The 21,979-nt window shown below is 44.3% G+C and overlaps 3 protein-coding genes across 5 annotated transcripts in view; 1 reads left to right on the top strand and 2 right to left on the bottom strand.

The window, feature by feature from the left end:
• Positions 1-10,194, top strand: part of RANBP9 (RAN binding protein 9) — a 39,310-nt gene extending 29,116 nt beyond the window's left edge. Inside the window, exons 8-14 of one of the 2 annotated variants that reach the window (XM_050708615.1) lie at positions 200-308; positions 1,680-1,870; positions 3,568-3,715; positions 5,517-5,638; positions 7,839-7,990; positions 8,691-8,802; positions 9,206-10,194. In XM_050708615.1, coding sequence (XP_050564572.1) covers positions 200-308; positions 1,680-1,870; positions 3,568-3,715; positions 5,517-5,638; positions 7,839-7,990; positions 8,691-8,802; positions 9,206-9,336 — 965 coding nt within the window. In that variant the 3' untranslated portion in view covers positions 9,337-10,194. The remainder of the gene's footprint in view (positions 1-199; positions 309-1,679; positions 1,871-3,567; positions 3,716-5,516; positions 5,639-7,838; positions 7,991-8,690; positions 8,803-9,205) is intronic. The other variant, XM_035549647.1, reaches the window with a different exon arrangement.
• Positions 10,195-10,414: 220 nt separating this feature from the next.
• On the bottom strand, positions 10,415-14,712 carry NOL7 (nucleolar protein 7). The gene is made up of 8 exons (XM_035549648.2): positions 14,499-14,712; positions 14,352-14,412; positions 14,209-14,258; positions 14,052-14,080; positions 12,980-13,064; positions 11,954-12,075; positions 11,800-11,877; positions 10,415-10,799 (listed from the first exon to the last, which is right to left on the bottom strand). The coding sequence occupies exons 1-8, from the start codon at positions 14,657-14,659 to the stop codon at positions 10,738-10,740; spliced, it is 648 nt and encodes a 215-aa protein (XP_035405541.1). The 5' UTR covers positions 14,660-14,712; the 3' UTR covers positions 10,415-10,737.
• A 150-nt stretch (positions 14,713-14,862) lies between these two features.
• On the bottom strand, positions 14,863-21,637 carry SIRT5 (sirtuin 5). Of its 2 annotated transcripts, XM_035549709.2 has the most exons (9): positions 21,472-21,637; positions 21,001-21,130; positions 19,782-19,915; positions 18,743-18,968; positions 17,381-17,468; positions 16,374-16,427; positions 15,837-15,960; positions 15,152-15,267; positions 14,863-15,028 (listed from the first exon to the last, which is right to left on the bottom strand). In XM_035549709.2, exons 2-9 carry the CDS (start codon positions 21,104-21,106, stop codon positions 14,953-14,955), a joined length of 924 nt encoding a protein of 307 aa, XP_035405602.1. In that variant the 5' UTR covers positions 21,107-21,130; positions 21,472-21,637; the 3' UTR covers positions 14,863-14,952. The 2 variants fall into 2 exon arrangements, with proteins under 2 accessions (XP_035405602.1, XP_035405601.1); XM_035549708.2 differs by lacking the exon at positions 21,472-21,637 and having other exon boundaries at positions 21,001-21,391.
• Positions 21,638-21,979: the final 342 nt, after the last annotated feature.

Genomic DNA, 21,979 nt, shown 5'->3' with positions numbered 1-21,979 from the left:
AACACTTAATGATTGCAGTGTCTTAATAATTTACATGTATTAATCCGTAAGCTGTCCTTTTAACTGTTGTTTTTGGTGAACAGAAATTCAGAAACTGGTTTTGGCAGGGTGAATGGAGAACCCATTGAAACAACATAACAGCTGTATCCAAGTTTACTAGAAGAAAATCCTAATCTCTTATTTGTTTTTTGGTGAACAGGAATTCAGAAATTGGTTTTAGCAGGAAGAATGGGAGAAGCCATTGAAACAACACAACAGTTGTATCCAAGTTTACTAGAAAGAAATCCTAATCTCTTATTTGCATTAAAGTGAGTCTTCAAATTATACAGATGTGTGTTTATAGATGACACAAGTACCTTCTGAGACTAGACAGTTACTTATTTAAAGTTTTCACAAAAACTTAAACAGTTAAGCAGCATTTTTTAGAAAATTTGTGTAGTTTTTTTCTTTATGCTATATTTATTTGCTACATGTTTAACTAGGTTTTGTCATCAAGGTCCTGTTTTGCAGCATAATTCACATCTTGCTGTAGACTTGTCCTATAGAACTAAGTTTTATATTTTTTGGAGTGAATTTTAATCAGTTTCTCCTACATAAAAATTAATGTTAACTGATGAATATTCAAGAAAGCTAAAAGTCTTGTGGAATAAGTTGGTCTGTTCCTTCAGATGGCTGACTGACGTTAAAGACCAGTTTAAAATGAGTTGTTCCACTCCTTGTCACTTTATTTGAAACCTCTGGCTAATACTGTGGAAATTTGGTAATCCCAAAGACTTCTTGTAGCTTCCCAGGCACGCAATATTCACCTTCTGGCACTTGCCACCTGCACCGATCCTCCAGAATTTTCTATCATGTCATAATGTTTGAATGTGGGGAAAAAATCTGCTCCTTCTATAAGAACAAAACGCTATGATTTTTATGGTCAATTAATTCAGTTGAAATGTATTTCAAGTCTGTCACACTCAAGTGCTGAACAGAATTCACCTGATAGTGCTGCAAACTTACCACAGAATTCATAAAATGGGAACGTTTTGGTGTAAGACCTCACTCTATAATATTAACTGTATGTTTCTTTTTCTCAGTCTGTCTTGCTAAATTCTGCCTGTTCTATTAAGACTATCCAAGCCTAAAACATTAGTGGTAGTTGTGAGCTTCATCAGAGTTCATAGTAAAACCTCCTCATTTAAAATAAAATTGACAAAGAGCAACCGCCTCTAAAGGGAAGGTTTGTATGTGATCTTGCTTTTTAAACTGTTTTCCAGTGCAAATGTTTCATGTTAAAAGTTATCATTTAATCCTTACTGTTCCAGGCAGTGAAAGTATGTCCTCATTTACTTTGAGGGGAATGATAGACATGACAACAGAATTATGTATCCTTCTCAAGAAACAAACTTGCCCCTGCCAATAAAACAGAACAGTTAAAACAAAAAATGTAGTTTAGTTCTCTGAACTTTGAGGACTTCTTGCCAGAGTTTATCCTCAAAGGATAATATTCCTGTTCTCCTCCCTCACAAATTTTGTAGTTTTGTATTTTGGATGAATACTCAAAGTTTATTTATGATTGGGTTAGTGACACTCAGCATTTCATTGAGTCAGACTGTATATTTAACGCTAAAATCACTGGTCAACTGAAACGTGTTAATTGTTTTGTTGGCTTAACTTCTTTGTCTTTTGTTTAGGGTGCGCCAGTTTATAGAGATGGTGAATGGTACAGACAGTGAAGTGCGGTGTTTGGGAGGCCACAGTCCAAAATCTCAAGATAGTTACCCTGTTAGCCCACGATCATTTAGTAGTCCTAGCATGAGCCCTAGCCATGGAATGAACATTCACAATTTGGCAACAGGCAAAGGGAGCAGCACACACTTTTCTGGTAAGTTGATGTGGAGGACACTTCACACATTTCAAGCTTTTTCTATAATTTTGAGTATCAGGAGAAGTTACAAGTATCAAACCTGCAGATAGACAGTTTGTTTTAGTTGGGTTGAGACTGAATGCTTTGCATTGAACGATAGTTTTAACAATTAAAATATCTTATTCTCAGCTGGGGAAATAGAAAGCATATGTATAAAATCAAATTTAAGAAATGGTTGCTTCCAGGAGATGGAAGGTTCTGGCATGAATTTGTTCTTTTGATGCGAAATTGTGGCTTAGGCAAAATGCCTTAAATCTTAGAAAGTGGTCTGTTCTATTGATTTCCTGTGGTGTTCATGAAATAGTAGGAAATACCAGAAACTGAGTGGTCAAGTTAGGTTAAAAAACAAAAACACAGAAGAGCTACTTTCTTCTGCCAGCCGAATTTCACTCTGAGCAGCTGAAAAGGTTCTGAGAGTCTAGACTGTGGTAAAGCTTCAGTGGGAAGCCCTGCATGTTTAGAGCTGCCCCGTGCCTGTGGGGAGATCCCAGTAACTTCCCAAACACAGAGAGGAGATTGGGCATGTTAAAATGGTACTTGAATGTGGTGTCATCTTTGAACCCAAGACTATTTTGGTAGCAGGTGGAAGCCATCAACTTCCAGTCCAGTTTCATGCTTAAATCCAAACTGGAGCAGACTGGGGGCTTTTCTTTCCTCCTTTTGGTAGGTTTGAGTAGGAAGCCAGTGTTGCACAGCCACTAGAATACCAGCTGCTGCTGAATGTGTCTGAGTGGTGTTACGCTCAGATTTTGAGTTGTTTCTTTGGGTGCTTCTTGGGATGTGTTGTAGAAAGTACCTCGAACTTTCTTACTTTGAAAACAGAGGTGATATTTAATAAGCAAGTTGATGAATGGTATCATTAGCATTGAGATTTGGAATTTCCTGAATGGCAGAAAGTGGCATGTGTTTGTGGTTGTTTTTATTTTGTTTAGTTTTGTTTTGGTTTTGTTTGCTTTTTAAATAATAAACCCTTCCTGTGACCTGCTTCTATGTTAGAAGATATTAGGGAGCTCCTGCTTCTGGGCTTGATAGAGCTGCCAATTACATCTTTGCTTCAAATAGTAGTTTCTTGATTATATTTTAGAAGGGTCAGAAGAGATTTTAGCCAGACATCAGAATTTCACAGCATGGTGTAATTTTATTTAGCAAAGCACAATATTAGCAATTAAAATAATTATGTGGGGGAAGGAGGGAGGTTGTATTTGAGTTAGCAATATGTAAAACATTTTCAACACTGAATTTTACTGTGTATTTATCAAGAGAATTATGTGATAAGGAATTATAAAGATGCATGTCTGCTTCTATTCTTAATGATTAAGTGGCCTAGAGGAGATGCTTCACGTCTTTCAGAAATAATGTTTCCATTCTAAAAAATGATTGTGTTGATTCAGTTTTATATTTTAGTGTATATGCACAACTAAAAAACCTTCTCATCTATGTTTTCGTATTTGTTAAATAATGCTTTAACTTCTGCACTGTAGAAGCCGTGAAGTTTCAGGTACCTGAAGCATGGAAGCTAACTATTTGGGATTGCTTGTTTGACAAATGAAGTATTTAGTGACCACAAACAATTAAGCCATGTTTATTTCACTTGTGTAATTAGGTACTTACAAATAAGTTTGTAGATGATTTCAATTATAAAAACTTCTTTTCAGGGTTTGAAAGTAGTTGCAGTAATGGAGTAATATCAAATAAAGTGCATCAATCGTACTGTCACAGTAAACATACGACCACCAGCTTGAATGTACCAGAGCTCAACAACATAAATGTGTCAAGATCACAGCAGGTTAACAGCTATTCCAGGTGAATAAACCTCGATGCTTCTAACTAACATTAATGCTTACGTTGTCCACATGCTTTTATTACAGAAAAGAGTTTTCAGAGGAGCTTGATTTTTTTTTTTTTTTTTCCCTTAAGGATAGTTAAAGCATTTAATGGAGGGTGCCAAGGAGGAGGAATACTGCTTCTCTGTGATTGCACTTCAGTTGTTTTAACTTTTCAGCTCAATAGACTATTTTCTCCCATTCAGTTAAAAGAAATGCAAAAAAAAATAAAATAAAATACAAAAATAAATTACCTTGCTTGTAGCTATTTACGGTCAATTTTGAAGTTGTACAGGGAAGATTAACTAGCTCGCTGGCACTTGTGACTTTAATGTAAACCACTGATGTTAACTCAAGCTCCCTCAAAGCACACTGTTTTTTTGGAGAGCAGTAACTAAAGTATACCCCTATGCCTAGATGAGTTACCCTGTATTGATTGAATGGCATAGGAAATAGTGTAGGCAATAAAAAGTTTTCCAGATAATGCCACTAATTGGAAAGTATCTGCAGAGTGAACACAATCGGGATGTGAGATGTGGATCTCTTCCATTGCACACATACCAAGAACTGTTTGCCTGCCACCAATCACTGTCACTTGTGCAAAGAGTGAAAATATTAACCAGGGTATAAATATTAAGCTCTGTGGGATGCACAGATGCAGCAGGACCGAAATTCCTGTGGAATCTATAAGTACTTGGCTGTGTCGTCCAAGATACATTCCCCAAGCTACTGACTAGGATGTGATGGTGGTAACAGAAAGTACAGTTGGATAGGGGTGGCTGGGGAGGGGAGGAAGTAAGAGCAACAGTTTCCTTTTTAGCTTCACAATTTGCATTTGCGTCAGTAATCACCTCTGCCAAACAGCTTGGCAGAGTCCAGGCAACTTTGGGATTTTTCACAAGATGAGGACAGTTCCCTTTGCTGCAGAGCTGCCTGGTTAAAAGAAACCTTTCTTGGCTTCTTTAGAGGAAGCTGAATACTTTTTGGTTGTATTGGAGGCAGTCTATTAAACTTTAATATTAAATCTTTCACAAGAGCAAAAAGGTTTTAGGTTGTCCATGACAAAATAAAACAGACTTTAGAATAGGAATAGAATAGGATGTAACTGTCAGGAAAGGTCAACCCCCAAAGCCACACTGGCACTTTCTAAAAGTGCCGTTGTGACCTGCTATGAGCAAAGTGTGTTGGGGAGTTTCATGCTCTCAATTGGCCTCTGAATCTCCTGTCAGTGTCATGATGTTCTTGATATTTGCTTTGAATTTTTCTTCTTTTTCCCTGACATTCCGTTGAGAGATTGAGGCTTTTTTGGAGAGAATTATTTACCTAAATATGGTATTCTCAAAGTAGGGTTTATATTTAGTTAACTGTGTTTTTAAAAAATAAATTTGGGGGGTGTGGGGGTGGGGGGGGCATGAAATAGTGTGTTTTCTCAATGCATTTTTCTCCACCTCTTTGTATGTACAGGTACATAAACAAGAACTTCTTGCTGTGTATGTAGAAAGTGTCATACTACTTACTGGTAGTATAATGGTGGACACACTGCATTTATCAGCATCTGAAAAAGTTGTTTTACTGAATGCTAGTGTTAGTTGGGAGAACCTTAAAACTTCTCTGCTGCATTGGTATCTCTGGTTGCTATTAAAAATTGTCATCTACCTTGGTAATATTTAAAAGCAGTATTTCAGTGGGCAAGATAAGGATGTTTTGTGGTGAAGTTGTGAAGAAGATAACCTTAAGTTCTTAAATGTGAGTCCAATTTTTGTTCATTCCTCTCATTTCAGCAATGATGTAGACATGGAAACAGATCACTACTCCAATGGGGTTGCTGAGACTTCATCCAATGGCTTCCTAAATGGTAGTTCTAAACATGATCACGAAATGGAAGAATGTGACACAGAAATGGGTCTGCAGTGATATTTCTTACATTTTTATTAAGTGATGGCAACAAGGTTATGTTTTTACTTGCAATGCTTCCCAACTTGAAAATTAAGGATATTAGCTCAAACCTTAATTTTTGTTGTTGTTGTTCTGCTGTTATGATATGTAAACCTTATAACCGTTGATTTAGGTGGTCTGATATCAGTGTGAGAACAGGGGAAAGTGGTAACTCGTGGATATTTGAACTAGTATCAATTTCTAAGGAAATACCTTTCAGAATAAATACCCTACTTGTGCAGAGTGCCTGGGCTAGGGCTGACAGGTGGCTTCTCCTTCTTCCAGTCATCTCACCACTCATAGTTCTCGATGGCATCTTTGGAGTCAACAGTAAGAGGAGAAATTGCACAGCACTTACATAGAATACAAAGAATGGTGAAGATGCTAGTACTAAATACTCAGGAAAAGAACTATATTTGGAAACTGGGACGTAACCAAAAAAAAAAAGAATTCCACCAACATAATATCCTGCTTTCTATAGTTGTGATCTAAAAAGTAACTGTTTTACTTAGCCTGCTTTATGTTCACTCCTACCTGCTGATGTTAGTGGTAAGTGGGTACGTGAGTACCCTCTGAGTGGCAGCACTACTTAAAAAGAGAGCGTTTACTCTGCCAGTTAGGCACTGACTGTCCCTGCCCAGTCCCTGCTGGGCAGTCCCTGCTGAAGGCAGTCACATCGCTTCAGTGAGAACACGGGACGGAGGCTGGGCAGGGGATGTTATTCCTGGCTGCATCTGGAGAAATGGAAGCATCCAGCCCAACCATTTCTGCATTTGCAGAACCATGCTCTCAAGCCATCAATTTAAACAGACACCAGTTAATACGTAGCTTAAGTGAAATACAAAACCCAGGACATCGCTGGTTAACTTTCTGAACGCAGTGCTGCTTACAAATACCTCTGCATGCTGCAGGGGTCTGAGGGCAAGTGCGGTTACTGATCGTGTGGCTTTGCTGGTAAATACTACATAACTGTTCCAAAGCAAATCTAATTCTGTTTCAGCCCTGAAGGGGGGGATATTCAAACCGCCAGGCTGTTTCGCTGCATTATGCTCTGAAACTGGGTAACAACAAGGCCTCATTTCTGTGACAGAAAAAACAAAATGCTTCTTTACTCTCTTGCAGCCTTGACCACAGAGGCTTGCTGTGACAGACGTGAAGCAGCTGCACAGGGAGCAGAGAGGGGTGGTTTTTGTCTTTCTGTGTGTTTTGTTTTTTGATATAGAGGGGTTTTTCTGCCTTTAGAAAGTGATGTCCTAGATTGGGCTGCAGCTAGCAACAAGCACCACTGCTTGAAGACTTGCAGGTGCTTCACCTTTGTAAAAAGGAACATGGCTCCTCAAACTACATTGTTTGTGGCATCAGATTGAGAATTTTGTTTTGCTTTTTGAAATATTTATACATTCTCCTTAGTGCTGTGTATGTCATGTAAAGTAGGCACAAAATTTTGTTTCAAAACTCAGTTCTGTTGATGAAAAATGGCAAGGAATGGATAAATCCTTTTTTTTACAGGTATCTCTAGTTGTAAATTTAAGAAAGGCAGAATTTTCAGAGAAGCTAAAGGTTAATTTACTATTCAAAAACTGCATGAATACCTATTAAAATCAGTAGCACTTGGGAATATTGTACCAAATAGTAAAGAAAGTGATCATAATGTTCCACTTCATTACAAAAGAAGCCTGAGAAGTTCAAATCATAAAGCTAGTATATTGTACAAGGACTGTGTACCTTCTAAACAACAGTGTCTGTCATGGGAGTTTGGGGTTTAGTTCTTCCTTTAATCCTAATTTACTGGTTCAGGGTTTGGCATATCTTTAGAAGTGCAATAACAAAGAATTAAAAAGGTAGCTAGAACGTGGGGGTTCTTTTTTTTTTTTTTTTTTTAAGGTAAAATCTGGTTTATAGTCCCAGTTAGTTTAAAACAAATTGTTGCAAAATAAGCAGTATGTGTGGATGGCGTTTGCTGTTAAGGCTAAATCTTCCAAGTTACTATTAATTAAGGAGCAGTTTAATGGCGTGCAGCACAGGCGTACAGTCTGCCAAGATCTGTGGCCCTACATGTGTTCCCCCTGAGAAGGCAGATGGTTTTAAAGTGAAATCAGTGAACCTAGATCCCTAGCTTTTTTATTGTCACTTTATTAGTGGTGATGATGACGATATCGTTTTTGCAGAAGTAGATTCAAGTCAGTTAAGGCGTCAACTGTGCGGTGGCAGCCAAGCAGCTATCGAACGAATGATCCATTTTGGAAGAGAATTGCAAGCAATGAGTGAGCAACTAAGAAGAGAATGTGGCAAAAACACAGCAAATAAGAAAATGCTCAAGGTATGCTTAATCCTGAAATTGTGGTGTTAAGGTGAATAACCGTGCTGCCCAGCAGAAACTTTTCACAGCATGCTGTGTAACGGTATTGTTTTACTTCTCTCAGACAAAAATCACAGAAGCTTAAGCATTTTAGTCAGCTGTGGGGTAGCAAGATCTTGTCTGTGTAGCACATTCATGGGGGAAAATAACTTCATGCTGTAACAAAATTGAGAGCAGAGTTGAATTTGGCATATCCCTTTTGTCTTATTGCTGACCATGTAGCTTGGCTACTGGAATCAATGTACAGCTTTCAGCAAGAATTGGTACAGACACCAGAAATGTGCGCTCTGTTTAGTATGCTGAGTGTGTATAAGTAGTTTACCTTGACTTGAGACTGACCTGGAAAATAATTCCCTTACCAAAGACTGACTGCCTACAATTTCCAGCCTGTTTTCTTTCTCGCCACTTACTAAAACACTGCTGATTTTATCTTTCCAAATAATTTTGTTGGGAAGAACCCCACTTGTTTAAAACAACTGCTGTTACAATTTTTTATCCCTTTGTACTGATGAAGGATTTCTAGGTAAAATCTGGTATATAAAACAACCGTCTTCTCGCTTCGGAGTCATGAGTCAAAATGTGTTAAGAAAATGGTCCTAGTTTTCCCTAGTAGAGGATAGCTGTGATGTAATAATAATTTTAAAAAATCCTCTCTCCACAGGATGCTTTTAGTTTACTTGCATATTCGGATCCCTGGAGCAGCCCTGTTGGAAATCAGCTTGACCCGATACAAAGAGAACCCGTGTGCTCTGTGCTTAATAGTGCAATACTAGGTAAGGCCTTGTGGTTTGCACGTTTGGTGTCCTCCCGTGCCTTCTGTTGAAGAAAGGCAGCGCTGCTGCTCACCCTGCGTCGTGTGCTGGGTTTAGTGCTGGGCTGGCTGAGAGTGATTTGTGAGGGGTGTGGTGGTGGTATCATATGCTCTGCTGGCAGAACAGAGAGTTTGGGGGGGGGATGTTAATGCAACAGATGTAATACTCACCTGTTTGGTTCAAAGCAAAAATAGTCTTTTTCAACAATGGAGCTAGGCAGGGAATTTCAAAAGGTCACTTTGTTCCTGTTTTGTATTGCTATAATAGAAAGCTTTGCATGTAAATACAGGAATTTTGTTTTCAGTACATGAAAATTATGAAAACTAATGAGGTATTTTAACTGCCATTGTGAATCCTCTTTCAGAGACTCACAATCTGCCAAAGCAACCACCGCTTGCCCTCGCGATGGGACAAGCGTCACAGTGTCTAGGATTGATGGCTCGATCAGGAATTGGATCCTGCGCGTTTGCCACAGTGGAAGATTACCTACACTAGCTATGCATTTGAAGATCTGAAAGGTGTTGTGGCATATTCGATGTGGAAAGTAGACCAGCTCTGCTGACTGGAATTTGGGATTTTAATTATGTACTAAGGACAAGTCTGTCGCTTTATGTTGCTTCCTAGTTTACAGCATGATGCAAATGATTTCTAACTTAGTGTTAGGAGAAAATTTCCATCTTTAAACCTCTTAGACAACTAAGAGTGGAAAATATCACTGATAATGTCAGCCATCCAAATTGACAATTACAAGTCCTCTAAACGATTGTCCAAAACAAACCAAAAATCCTGCTACCTTGTGGTGGGACAGAAGAATAGCAAACGTGGATGTGTTAGCATATGGGTGATACAAATGTCAAGCAGGATGACTTGCCAACCTCCACCCCCATTGTTACATAGTTCAATCAATGTAATTTGCAAAATGCATAAACACCTGATGGTTTGGATACATAGTGTTGATGGGAAGAAATGATATTTTTTAATGTGTACTGTAAAACTTGAATTACTCAGGAGCTGAGTGAATATGTTTGTTGCTACTTACAATCCCAACCTGTTGATCTTAGTAGTTTTTTTTTTTTGTTTTAACATGGTCTTTTCAACTTTGTTTCCTTGTTTAACTACAGACAGCTTCTGTTGTGTAGACTCACCAGTTTAACTGTTGTATTATAACAGTATTACATGTCAACACCGTGTGGTTATGACCTATTTATATAAAAACCAAATATTTAGTCAATTTACAGTCTTAATTTAATCTTTGTACACCTTGCATTTTTAAAAGTGCTTAAATAGTACTATATTGCAATAAAATGTAGTGATATCATAATTAACCAGCCATTAAAAACTTACTTCTACATATGTGGTAGCATGGATGTGTGCTACACTTTCTTTGAGCTATTTAGCCTAGACCAGTGCTTCTAACATGGACTGATTTAAGCAGGGTGCTTCGTGGCTCAACCCTGCAATCAGCATACCGCAGTGGCTGAACTGCTGACAGTTAAAGGCTGAGCGTGTTCTTTACCACGAAGCAAGCACAGCCAGCAGTTGGACAGGTTTAAGAAAGGCAGCAGCCAGAAGGGTAAGTACAAACTCATTCATCTTTATTCTCTCATGAAATGGAGTCCAGCTCTGAGCCCGGCTGTAGCAGCCCCTGAAGGTCACACTGTCCCTGCTGTGACCCAGCGCTTTGTTAGCTGCCCCCAGTAAGTTCTGAAAGGGGGAAGTAAAGAACACAGGGCAATGGGGACACAGCTCTGTAAAGATCAGTACCTGCTGAAAGAGAGCAGTGGTGATGGAGAAGGGGCAGGAAAAAAGCAGCTATTACGTATAGATGGTGAGAAATTAATCTTCAGCCTATGTCCTTGATGGCATCTTGTGGAAAAGCTGTCTTCATGCTGTACTTTACATCTTCATTGCAATCCAGTGTTTCTTAAACTTTGTTGCTTTTTCCTTTTTTTCTAGCCCTTAAAACAAAAACAAAGCAGTAAGGCTGTAAGCATTTTTCGTGTTCAGCTCTGTAACCAGCAGCCGTGCATTAATTACTGCAACATTTGAAGTTTAGACAGGAGAACTGAGTGGAAAGCTGATAATGCTTTTAACTTCCAAAGCACAAGTGAAAAGCAGACTGATGACTTAGGAGTGTTAATTGAGTCTCATGTTTTCCTCTGATCTTTATGATTTTCCACAGAATGGAAGGGCCCTTAAAGACCACCCAGTGCCAACCCCCTGCCATGGGCAGGGACACCTCCCACCAGACCAGGCTGCCCAAAGCCCCATCCAGCCTGGCCTTGAGCACCTCCAGGGATGGGGCATCCACAGCTGCTCTGGGCAGCCTGTGCCAGTGCCTCACCACCCTCGTGGTGAAGGATTTCTTCCTAACATCTAATCTAAATCTCCCCTCTTTTAGTTTAAAGCTATTAGCCTTTGTCCTATCCCTACAATGTGATATCAAACTGACTGTCATAGAATTTGCTTCTGTGATTGATGGGCAAGGTGTGCTAGGATTGATGTGTGTCTAAGTCTGTCCCCATTCATTTCAGTAATGTCCATTTTTTTTATAGGGACGACGGGGCACTACTTCCCTCTGCTCTAACAAAGCAGGGATGCTAAGAAACCAAAACTTAAGATCTTAATCTGAAATGACTTCAGCTGCTCAAGCTATAAACCCCAAAGCAAGCATTATCCAATTCAACAAGTAACTGTAGCTCTAACCCTGAGACTGTCGCTTACTGTATGAAAAATGAGCTAATGCTTGTCCTACAGGCTCTCTCCAGCGAAGCATTCATTAGGCACACTCAGGCTGTACCATCCTGCTCCCCTCCCTTACTATCGCTTTGTTTTCAAAAAAAGGTAGGAAGCTACAGCTCTGTAACATGCAAAAGCTTATTTAAATTTGGAAAAAAAAAATTCAAGCCTTATCTGCATAAAGTAGTACCACCTTCCATTTTATTTTTCTACACTTACCCCAAGATTTGTCCACAAACTGAACTGCAGCTTTTTTAACTGGATCTTTCTTGTTTGCGAGGGAAAAAAATTCATTTGCTGAAATGGAGATAAGCATTAATTACGAGGTTTAATGCAGATAAACCTAGGTGCAGACCTAAGGAAAACTGCATACCGCTTGTTCGGTTGGTGCCTGGGCCGTAGAGATGGCTGTACACGAAGTCTTTGGCTGTTTGTTGGTGGAGGCCTGTTAAACTCTGATCTTTTAAGTGCATGGCTGTATAGTTTCCTTTCAACCTAGTTGAAGAAAGATTTAAGTCACTGTAGCATAGCTACTGCACCCAGAACAACACTCACCCTCAGTCAGTATTTTGCTACTTGAGCACAACAGCTGTCTGCACAGGCTTCTGATTGATTATCAGCCAAGCTTTGCAGCAGTATTAAAAAAAACTAATAAATGGAGTAAGAGCCTCAAACTGGTCCTGTCAGAAGCTCCTGCAACTTTCCCCTACAGAATGAAATCCAGCAATTAAGTCCCCAGCAAGTGGATGTGAGGTAGAACATGCAGAACTTCTGCTGGGGTGCTGATGACGGCCTGGCTAGCTCACACCAGTTGAGAGAGGAAAGACTTAATTCTTCTCAAGATTCCATTTTGAGGTGGTGGAATCAAGAAAGCTTACACATGCACACATTAATTCTACCTATGCACATGTTTAAAACTACGTATACAGCAAGAAGTGAACAAAATAAGAGGAATGAAACCCAAAACAGTTTTTAGGAGGTCAGCTTTGCCTCTGTTATTGAATGTGTACCTTTACTAAGTGTTAAAATGGGTTTCATTTGCTAGTAGCTGCAAATAAATTCATAGCTAATCATTAGATTCCTAAATACAACACTTAAAAAAATCCATGCATGGTATTATCCATAGCCACAATTAATTTCACTAAAGAAAAGCAAACAACCCAGCACCCATGTACATCAGGCAGGGTGAAGGTACCTTCCTGGATGCCACGTCACAGGATCTGCTGTTAGGATATATTTTTACAAGTACAGCAGCATAACAGGAGGAATTTAAGCACGTAAATTTGTTTGTGTGAGAGAGCGAGCAGGGGTAACACCACGAAGTGCCGAACAGCTGCTGTGACTGGGGGAAGCAGTCCCACACTGAGACAGAAGCCCCACGCCTTCCGCTTCGGCATACCTGGCACCCCTGGCTTTGTCCTGCTTCACCTGTTTCAGCACACGGCCTTCGCTCTGCTTCTCAGACCTACGGCCAGGCTGTTTGTCTAGAGAAAATTTAATAGACACACAAAAAAAATCCAGAACATTATGAATCAAGAGCAGTAAATGGAAGACAAACAGGAACGAAACAACGACCCAACTGAGAAACAAGGTAACTCCAACAAGCGCTTTTTCAGACCCTCTGGCTAGTGAAAGCTAGTTAAGTGTGTTAGAGGGAGGGGAAGCGGAACCATCCTGAAGCAGCCATTCGTCTTTCCTGTTCCTTGGCATCAACAACAACAAAAGGGATTAACCATAGGACAAAAATTCAGTGCAACACAACAGCTAAGCATTGCTCGCAAAGAGCTTCATTCTCTACTAAACACGTACCACAGAGACTGAGCATTCAAAATACCACACCATGCTCATCTGCTTTATGCCAACTGATTTTTTTAAAAACAAGAAAGAAGTAGCAACAGTTACACCAGCCATCTACATCATGATGAGAGAATCATTATTAAAAGAACACTCTACAACTTATTTTTGTTTTGTGTAGTATAAGAGGGGGCTTTCTAGCCCCCTTTGAAGTAGGCTAAAAAGCAGCATTTGTGAGTAACCTGGTGTCTGATTTTCTAGTTGAGCATTTGAAAAAAGTTACCTAGTTTTTACAGGTGCCATCAAATATAAGAAGTATTAAGGCAACTAAGAACTCTATAAATAGCTTTTATAACGTAAGTGAACGCTAAAAATTAATCTTTTTCTGACCCTTTAAATTAACCCCTTTCTGGCCCTTTTTTTTTTCCTGTTTGAACACCTGTCTGCTGCCCATGCTAAAGACCTCAGGTCTTTTAACTGAAACCACTGTACATCAAATAGCCTTTGTAAAAGGCACTGGCATCAAGATTAAACACGACCACCACCAACCCCGCTATTTTTCTTTGGCAGCAGCCAAGCAGCACGGCGCCTTCAGCTTCCACCCTCCGGGCGGCTTACAGCGCCGAAAGGAAACCCGACGGGGCGCACCGTGCGACAGAAGCGGAGCCTCGGCGTACCTCGCTCAGCTGCGGCTGGCTTGTCCGGTCTGCGGAGGAAGGAAAGAAGGAAGGAGAAAGTGGCCGGTCAGTCTCACGCCTTGCGATGTGCCGGGCTGCCGGCAGAGGGCCGAGGGAAGGTACCGCGGGTAACCCCCCCGCCCGCCCCCAGCCTCACCGTCCGGCGGCCAGCTCCTGCAGCAGGGCCTCGGGCAGCAGCTTCCTCCTCTGCGGGAACACGGCCGTTACCGGCGGTTAGCGGCCGTCACCGGCCGGGATGATGGGGTGTGGGTGTGAGGGGGGGGCGCGGCGCGGCGTTACCTTCTGCTCCGCGAACAGCTCCTGCCGCCGCCGCCGCCTCTCCTTCAGCAGCTCCCGGTGCCTGCGGGGGGGCCGGGCCGTCAGCGCGGGGCCGGGACCGTGAAGGGGAGGGGGGGGGAGGGGGAGCGGGGCGAGGGCCGGCCCTACCTGCGCGCCGCCTCCCCCGCCAGCTGCCGCTCGCTCTCGGCCGCCGCCGCCGCCGCGCCGAAGGACAGCTCCTCCGGGGCCTCCTCGTCATCGGGGTCCGGCGGGGAAGGCGGGCCCGCGGGCACCGCCGCAGCCTCCTGCCGCCGCCGCCGCCTCACCATGGCCGCACGCGCCCGGCTGGCCCCGCCTCGGAAGCGCCCCTGCCTTCCGCCGCCTGGCCGCGCCCCCTTCCCTCACGCCCAACGGCCGCCCCTCAGCGCCCAACGGCCGCCCCCTCGCGCCCAACGGCCGCCCCTCAGCGCCCTCCCCGCCCTCACCCAACCGCCGCCCCCCGGCCGCTGGCGCAGCAGAGAGGGAGACCGCGGGCAGCTGCCGCCTTTATTGTACGTCCGTCGTCGCCTCAGGCACACACGGACACCCGCCGTCCCCTCACGCCGCCGCCGCCGCCTCAGCCTCAGGCGATGATCTCGCTGTGGTGCCGGGCCAGCGCCGGCGGCAGCGTGCTCCCGCAGGGGCCCGGGAAGTGGAACCTGGAAGGGAGAAGCTGCTGTTAAAAGGGCAGGCTGCAAAATATTCAAAATATTCCTTCTCACATACCAGGGGAAAAAAAACTAGAGTTTTTTTTTTTTCTTTTTTTAACACTGCAGCCTTACCTGAACCTGTTGGTAGCGGGAGTGGGTTCCGTGTTGAACTCTGCAACTGGCACTCCTCGGGCGGACACCTGAGGGGCGAACATGGCAGCGGGGTACACCACGGAGGAGGTTCCCACCTGCAGGGGCGTCAAAAAGTCATGAGCAAGCCCTAAAGCACATGAAAGCCCTACAGAAATGAAGTGAAAGATCTACAGTTAGTGCCACTGCACATTTAGCTACTTGACGTGGTATAGGAATCAAAAATCGTTTGATGCAACCCAAAGAAGTGTGTTGGGTTTTCTGGGATTCAATTCCCCCCCCCCCGCCCTTTACAGCTGTAATGCCCAAAATGGCAGACTACTTTCAGGAACACAAAACAAAACATTCCCTCTATCACTTGAGACTATTTGGTGAGTGGCACACAGTATTCCATATTCCAAGCAAACGTTTTGGTCAGTGATACAAAACGTACATGGCATGTAAAAAAAAGTTTAAAAAAAAAAAAAAAGCACACAACAATAGCTAACTACCATCTTACAACATTTTGTAACTTTTTTTTTTAAAAGAAAACCGAGCATCAAAATAATCCTCGGGGGCTTACAGCTCCCCTGGGGAAGCACAAAGGCATCTCCTGTACCCAGGAAGCGCCACCCTTGGGCTTGGCCCCCCTGCTGGTACCAGCCTCGGCTACAAGACCCGCACTCACCACCAAGCAGAGGTCGCACATGTCCAGTTCCTTCTCAACCTCCGTGAGGACGTCAGGATCCAGCGTTTCACCAAACCACACAACGTGGGGACGAAGGAGGCCGTTGCAGCCGTCTTCCTCACACCTGTTTAAAAATCACATAGGTAAGGCATGATGTTTCTGACACGGGCATTTCAATTTGCACAGCAGCAGAATGGTTTTCATTCTTGTTTGGACACGTCTGCCTTTCTTACTGCGATTCCCCTACTACTCACTACCAAACCCATGACTTCAGGTGTGTTCTGTTCTTGATGCTCAAGAACACAAACAAGCAATCCTTTTGGCATCACGGTAAACTTCCAGCACCCATTCCTATTGTCTGGTGTCTTTCTGACATTAGGTTTAGATTTAGACTCTGTCTCTGCGCAAAGACCCGTGTCTCTTTATCCCACAAAATGAATTCATGTCCTTCCAGAATGACACAAACAGTACTGCAAGCCTTTGAGATGCATTAAGTATGAAGAGTTAATAGCAAAAAATAAAGTGGTCGATACGTACTGAGGAAGCTGTTCAACTGGAATTGTAGCATCTTCTACTTCTGGATCTGGAGCCCTGAGGTTACAAAATTGAAACATTTATTCAATCACACAAACAGAGTGCACTTCATATATTACTAAAAACATGGTATTCTTTAAGGCACACTCTCTAATCAAGGAATCTGCAACTTCAGTCAACTTAAACATCTCCTGCAACCCTAGCCTACCACATAGAGAGCAGGCAGACTTCTATGCAGAAGTGTCCCAGAGCTGCAATCAGCTTCTCAAAGTCTGACAACAGCACTACAACTATTTGTGAAGCTATCTAAAGATATGGTGAAATGCAAAGGGACTAAAACTTCAAGCCTATCAGCATATGCCTGTCATCCCCTCCCTCCCCTTTTTTTTTTTAATTTCAACAGCGAAAGAAACAGGATGCAGGAGCCCAAAGGACTGCTCTGCAACTTAAGAAGAAATCCTGGGAACTGATTTTCCTTCCTTTTTGTTTCACACATCTGCATTTCAAGACCCGTAATCATAAGAGTCTTATGGAAGCGTAGAAGCACAAGAGCCACTAGGTGCTCAAGAGATGCAAAGAGGACAATCTTGTTATATGTTACAGTGATGACAGCCTGATGCAAGGAACGAGCGTATGATTTGAAATATGGGAAGACAATGAGGATGGGAGCGAACACCCGTTCTCAAAGAGTACAATGTCAATCACCAATACAAGAGTTCCAGACCATCTGAACCTGTTCTAATTAAAACATACAATGTTGTGCTAACTAAAAATCAACAATTACTCAGTCACAGGACTTCTCTCTCTTTATATCACGGGCTTTAACTGCAGTTACCGAAAGGCATACTCATGTTTGAAAACAGCTGTGTAACATTTAAACATTACGACTACTAACAGAAAACGGGGCGGCTGGCTAGAACTCCTCTACGCTCCCACAAGGGCTCCATCTCTGCTGAACAGCAGTCTAACCAGAAAGCACAGAAAGTTTGCAAGGCAGGTAGGTGTATTACCCTTTCCCAGCCAGTGCTGGGCATATCGGGCTCTTGTAATTTGCAGTCACGTTTCCACAGTTGGTGCAGCGAGTTTTAAATAAGCTTCCTGAAACGCAGAAAGAGGAAACATCAGGGATCACACAAGTGCTCTGAGGAGTGGCTGTACAAGCAAGTGGTGATGTTTATCCCCGGTGGCCTTTGTTTGGCTTGTGGGTAACTCACACACGACCAGGTGTTGCAACCCGACAGCCTTCTGACTGAGGCACTGTGTGCACAGTGCACACGCACGCGTTTGGTTAGCAGCCCGAGACAGCCGAGTCGCAGTTACGCACAGAGATTTGGCACAGCAGAGACAGAAGCCCCTTTCCCCCTGAAAGGCCGCTGCGAACAAGAGCAGCAGGCCCTCTGAGGTATGAGTTGTCACCTTGTTCTACCTCTTGACAAGAGTAATACATGGCCTCGTAGCAGTGTTTGAGAGGAAAATCATTCCTTAAAATACTACCAAAGGAGTTGATTTCTGCTTACTGTTTTTCCCCTTAAAAGAGAAACATTGTCCATAATAATAATAATAATAGTAATAATAATAATATGCTGGTTAACACCATTTTTTTTGTGCAAACTCCCCAACCCCAAAAGGTATACCTCTAAACTTTTGTAGAGTTAGTAACGAGTGCTGTGGAGATTCTTTTTGTAAAGAATAAGAATAATCAAAATGTAACTACACCCCAAGATTTATCATTGCATCCACAACTGTAAAGAAACAAACTGCATCATGGTCCTCTGTCACTGCCGGAGAGCAGGAGGGAGAGAAGAGATGCCACTCACTACATGGAAGGAGAGAAGGAGTGCCAGGAGGCGAAGGAGGGAATCTCATCCACTTCCAGTCCCCTCCTCCTCGGGTAGGAGAAGCACAGGCGGGAAGGACAGGACAGGACAGGACAGAAGGCAAGCGGCAGGCAGCGCAGAGGGCAGAGTGCCAGAGCTGGCAGGACTGCTCTTGCCCAGAGGCCTTTTATTTGTGGCACCACCGCCACCACGCAGCTGAAGCCTTCGATAGACTCTTTTCCCCGTTCTGAAGCAGCTTTAGCCAGTTTTCACTCTCCACAGGTATTCAAGTGGATGTAAGGCAAACCTGAGCAGGTGGGAGAGGAGAACCAGTTCCCCTGTGCTGTCAGAATCCATTAAAAAGGACGATGACAAGTAGAGGGGGCTATGAAGCACCCAAAACAACTTCCAAAAGAGAACAGGGTGATACTACAAATAAACCGACAACCACTTGCATGCAGTTAAGACAAGTTTCATTGTTTCCAGCAGTCATCCCGCGCCGCCTTCTCCCCAAAGTTTTGCCGTCTCGTGGCAGGCAGGTGAGCTGATCCTTACCATGAATTTCAAGGAGGTGCTTGGAGCCTGCCTTCCTGTGTAGCTCGTCGATGTTCTGAGTAATGACCACGACGCTCCTTCCTTGTTTGCTCAGCCGCTTTTCACACTCGGCAATGGCAATATGCGCGGGGTTTGGGTGCTTACTCAGCATCACTTCCCGGCGGTAATGGTAAAACTCCCACACACGGGAAGGGTTGCGTGCAAAAGCGCCCGGAGTGGCCAATTCCTGCAACGAGTCGTTCCAATAAGGAAGGTGCGAAAGAGCCCCCTGCCCAGACGGAGGCCGGCAGCGTCCTGCCAGCTCGGCTGTGCCCTGCAGAACTAGACAGGCGCAGATTACTCGTAATCGGACACAGTGACAGGAATATAGGTCGTGAGCTGCATCCCACCAGGACCACAAGCCAAGGTATCTTACCAAGAGAGGAGATAACTTCTACTGAGGGCATCACATAGGGTTTGACGCGGTACACTGGGACCTTGTTCTGTGCTGCCCCCCCAAACCCCGAGGAGGTTAGTACAGCACAAAGGAAGATGAGATGTTTCCCCACGCACCATGTGGGCCTTTCAGAACTCATTCACACAGCAGCCACAAAACTCAGCGCTGTGTGGATGCATCTCCTGTGCTAGCAATTTCTTTTCTGCTTTAGTTTAAATCTAGCACAAGCCAAATTACAAGCCTAACATCTCTTTAATGTGCCTGTAAAATCTAAAACCACCATTAAAAGAAAACTAGTTGGTATCTTTGGTACTGCCCATTATTATTTTTGTAGAAGTTTCTTAAGATTTTAAATCAGGAAGGGCCCCATGAGGCAGGAAAACAGTGAGGTGTCCAAACAAGAGCAAACAGCTAAGCTGCAAGGCGGCAAGAAAACAAGGACAGTAGAAAGACCCAGAGCTGTCTGCAAAAACTTCATTTTTCCCAAATGGCTGATAAACCAAACCACAGAAAAACACTTTTAGCTTCTTCTGACTCTTCACACCCACATGGAAAAACTGATGGAAAAACACAGCTGTGCAGACACGTGCCGTGAGTACGTACCTGTGCTTGCCACTTTCTCCAGAAACCTCCAGCTCCTCTGAAGGTAGGAACTCCACTCTCAGCACTAACGCCAGCTCCTGTAATTATGGCTATATGCTTTGCTTTGGCAAAGACTTCTCGAAAGTCAGCCATATCTGGACATGGGGGAGAAGGATGAACAGCTGTTCAAGCACTTGCATTTTACAAAATAGGCCATACAGCGTTGGCAACAATCATACAGAAATGGCTTCTGCATACACCTGCCGGGACTCTAATTTCCAAATACTATTTTTTTCTGAGTTTCTGTATATTGGAATTTGACGGGCATTTCTTGGAGACCCTCAAAAATACATGAGCAAACCCAGTAGGGCAACATGTATCGAACCAGGGATATACTGAGTGTTGGAAAGACAGAAGCCTTAAACTAAAACCCTAGGCTAGATGCTACCACAATAACAGCTGCCACTGCCACGCAGGGACAGTTTGCTTCTTCAGCACAAGGTAAAATCCTGAGATGCCAAAAATACGGTTAGTTACAAAGTACTACCTTCGAAATCAAGGTAACCTAGTTCCCAGCTCAGTGGTCGGGTCGGATCACCTCCCTCCACCTGCCAAACTCAGCCCAGGAGGCTGTGTGCCTCCTTGGCCACCAGGGCTCCTCACCAGCTCCTGGTCTCCTTGGTGTCCGCCAGGACCCTCAGGCCCTTTTCTGCAAAGCTGCTCTCCAGCAGGTCAGCCCCAACCTGCCCTGGTGCGTGGCGTTATTTCAAGTTAAGGCACGTCTTCAGGTTTAAAAATATATATAGTAATTATTTTTTTTACTACTAGGCTAAACAAGGCTTCTGAGGTTACCCAACACCCTGCCCCTGAGCTGCTGCCCGTGCTCGAGGCCCTCCATAATTCTTGTACAAAGAAACGAGGGCTGAGTTTTATTGCCCATCAGGGGTATGAAAAGGAAATGCAATAAAGTAGCATACATTTGTGGGCATAAATTATAAATATTAAATATAAATATGTCAAAGGCAACCACGCTGACTGCAGCTGTGTGAGGGGTTTGCAGCTATACAGTCTGTAGGCACAGAAGATAAACCTTAGCAGCCCAAAACCAAATTAGCCCCACACTCTTCTGGCCATTTGGAATTAAACTGCAGGCTTTGTCTATTACATGAAACTTTCTAGAGTTTTAAATCAAGCTTTTGCATCTGTTCAGGAAACCGAGGCAAACAAACACGAATCTTACTTGAACTAGGCCGAGCCATTTCCAAGCAAAGCTGCTGTTTCTTTGCAAGAAGACCACAGGACACTTGGGAGACCAACCTTCTGCTGGCAAACTGGAAGAGACTCATCGGCGTCACTTGCGAGCGCTTTATCTGGGAAGAAATTAAGGCAACACGGGCGGGCCACTCAGGGAGCATGCTGCTGTGATTCTCCGTAAGGGCTTCTCCGTGAAGAGCAGGGTACAAACGCTACTCGTGTTATTATTTTTTCCCGCGACGTTCGGCAGCTCTGCTGCCCGTCCCTCCTGGCGGTAGGGCTCCCGCAGCACCTCCAGGTCCCCCCCGCCCCGCAGAACAGACGCCCCAAGCCCAGAAGGGGCTGCCCCCTCCGGCTCAGCGCTGCCTCCAGCTGCACCCCGGGCGGCCCGGCCCCGCTCCGGGCCCGCTGCGCCCTCGGACGCCTCCGTGACACAGCGCACCGCAGCGGCACTCACCGTGCCCGGCGCCTTACGCTCACAGCCCGCCGCGCGGCCGCTCGCCCCGCTTCATGAGGCAGCGGCAGAGCAGCCCCGGCACCCCCGGTACCGGCCCCGGCCCTCGCTGAGGCGCTGGGCCCGGCCCCGGCCCCGCCGTGCGGCCCCGCACGTCCCCGGCCCGCCCCGCCCCGCCCCGCCTCCAGCCCCGGGCAGGGAAGGGGCGGCCCCACGCGGGTCGCACCGGGACGCGCGGGGGCATGCGGGCAGCCCCGGCTCGGCTTGGTGGTTTTTGTGAGGAAAGCTGGTTTTAGCTTGGTTTTCCACGGGAACGAGTCACAGCAGCTGCTTTCACCCAGCCTCGCCCGCCCTTCCCCAGCGACTTCACACCCCTTCAGTCCTTGTCGACCCGTCTGAGATTTCAGGCGTTATTAAGAGGCGTTTGGACTGCGCTCTCGGTCATCTGGTCTGAATTTTGGGGTAGACCCGTGTGGAGCCAGGGTTGGACTCGATGATCCTTGCGGGTCCC

The sequence above is a fragment of the Cygnus atratus genome, chromosome 2, assembly GCF_013377495.2.
Source record: "Cygnus atratus isolate AKBS03 ecotype Queensland, Australia chromosome 2, CAtr_DNAZoo_HiC_assembly, whole genome shotgun sequence".
Classification (NCBI taxonomy): domain Eukaryota; kingdom Metazoa; phylum Chordata; class Aves; order Anseriformes; family Anatidae; genus Cygnus; species Cygnus atratus.
This window is presented reverse-complemented; position numbering and strand designations above follow the sequence as displayed.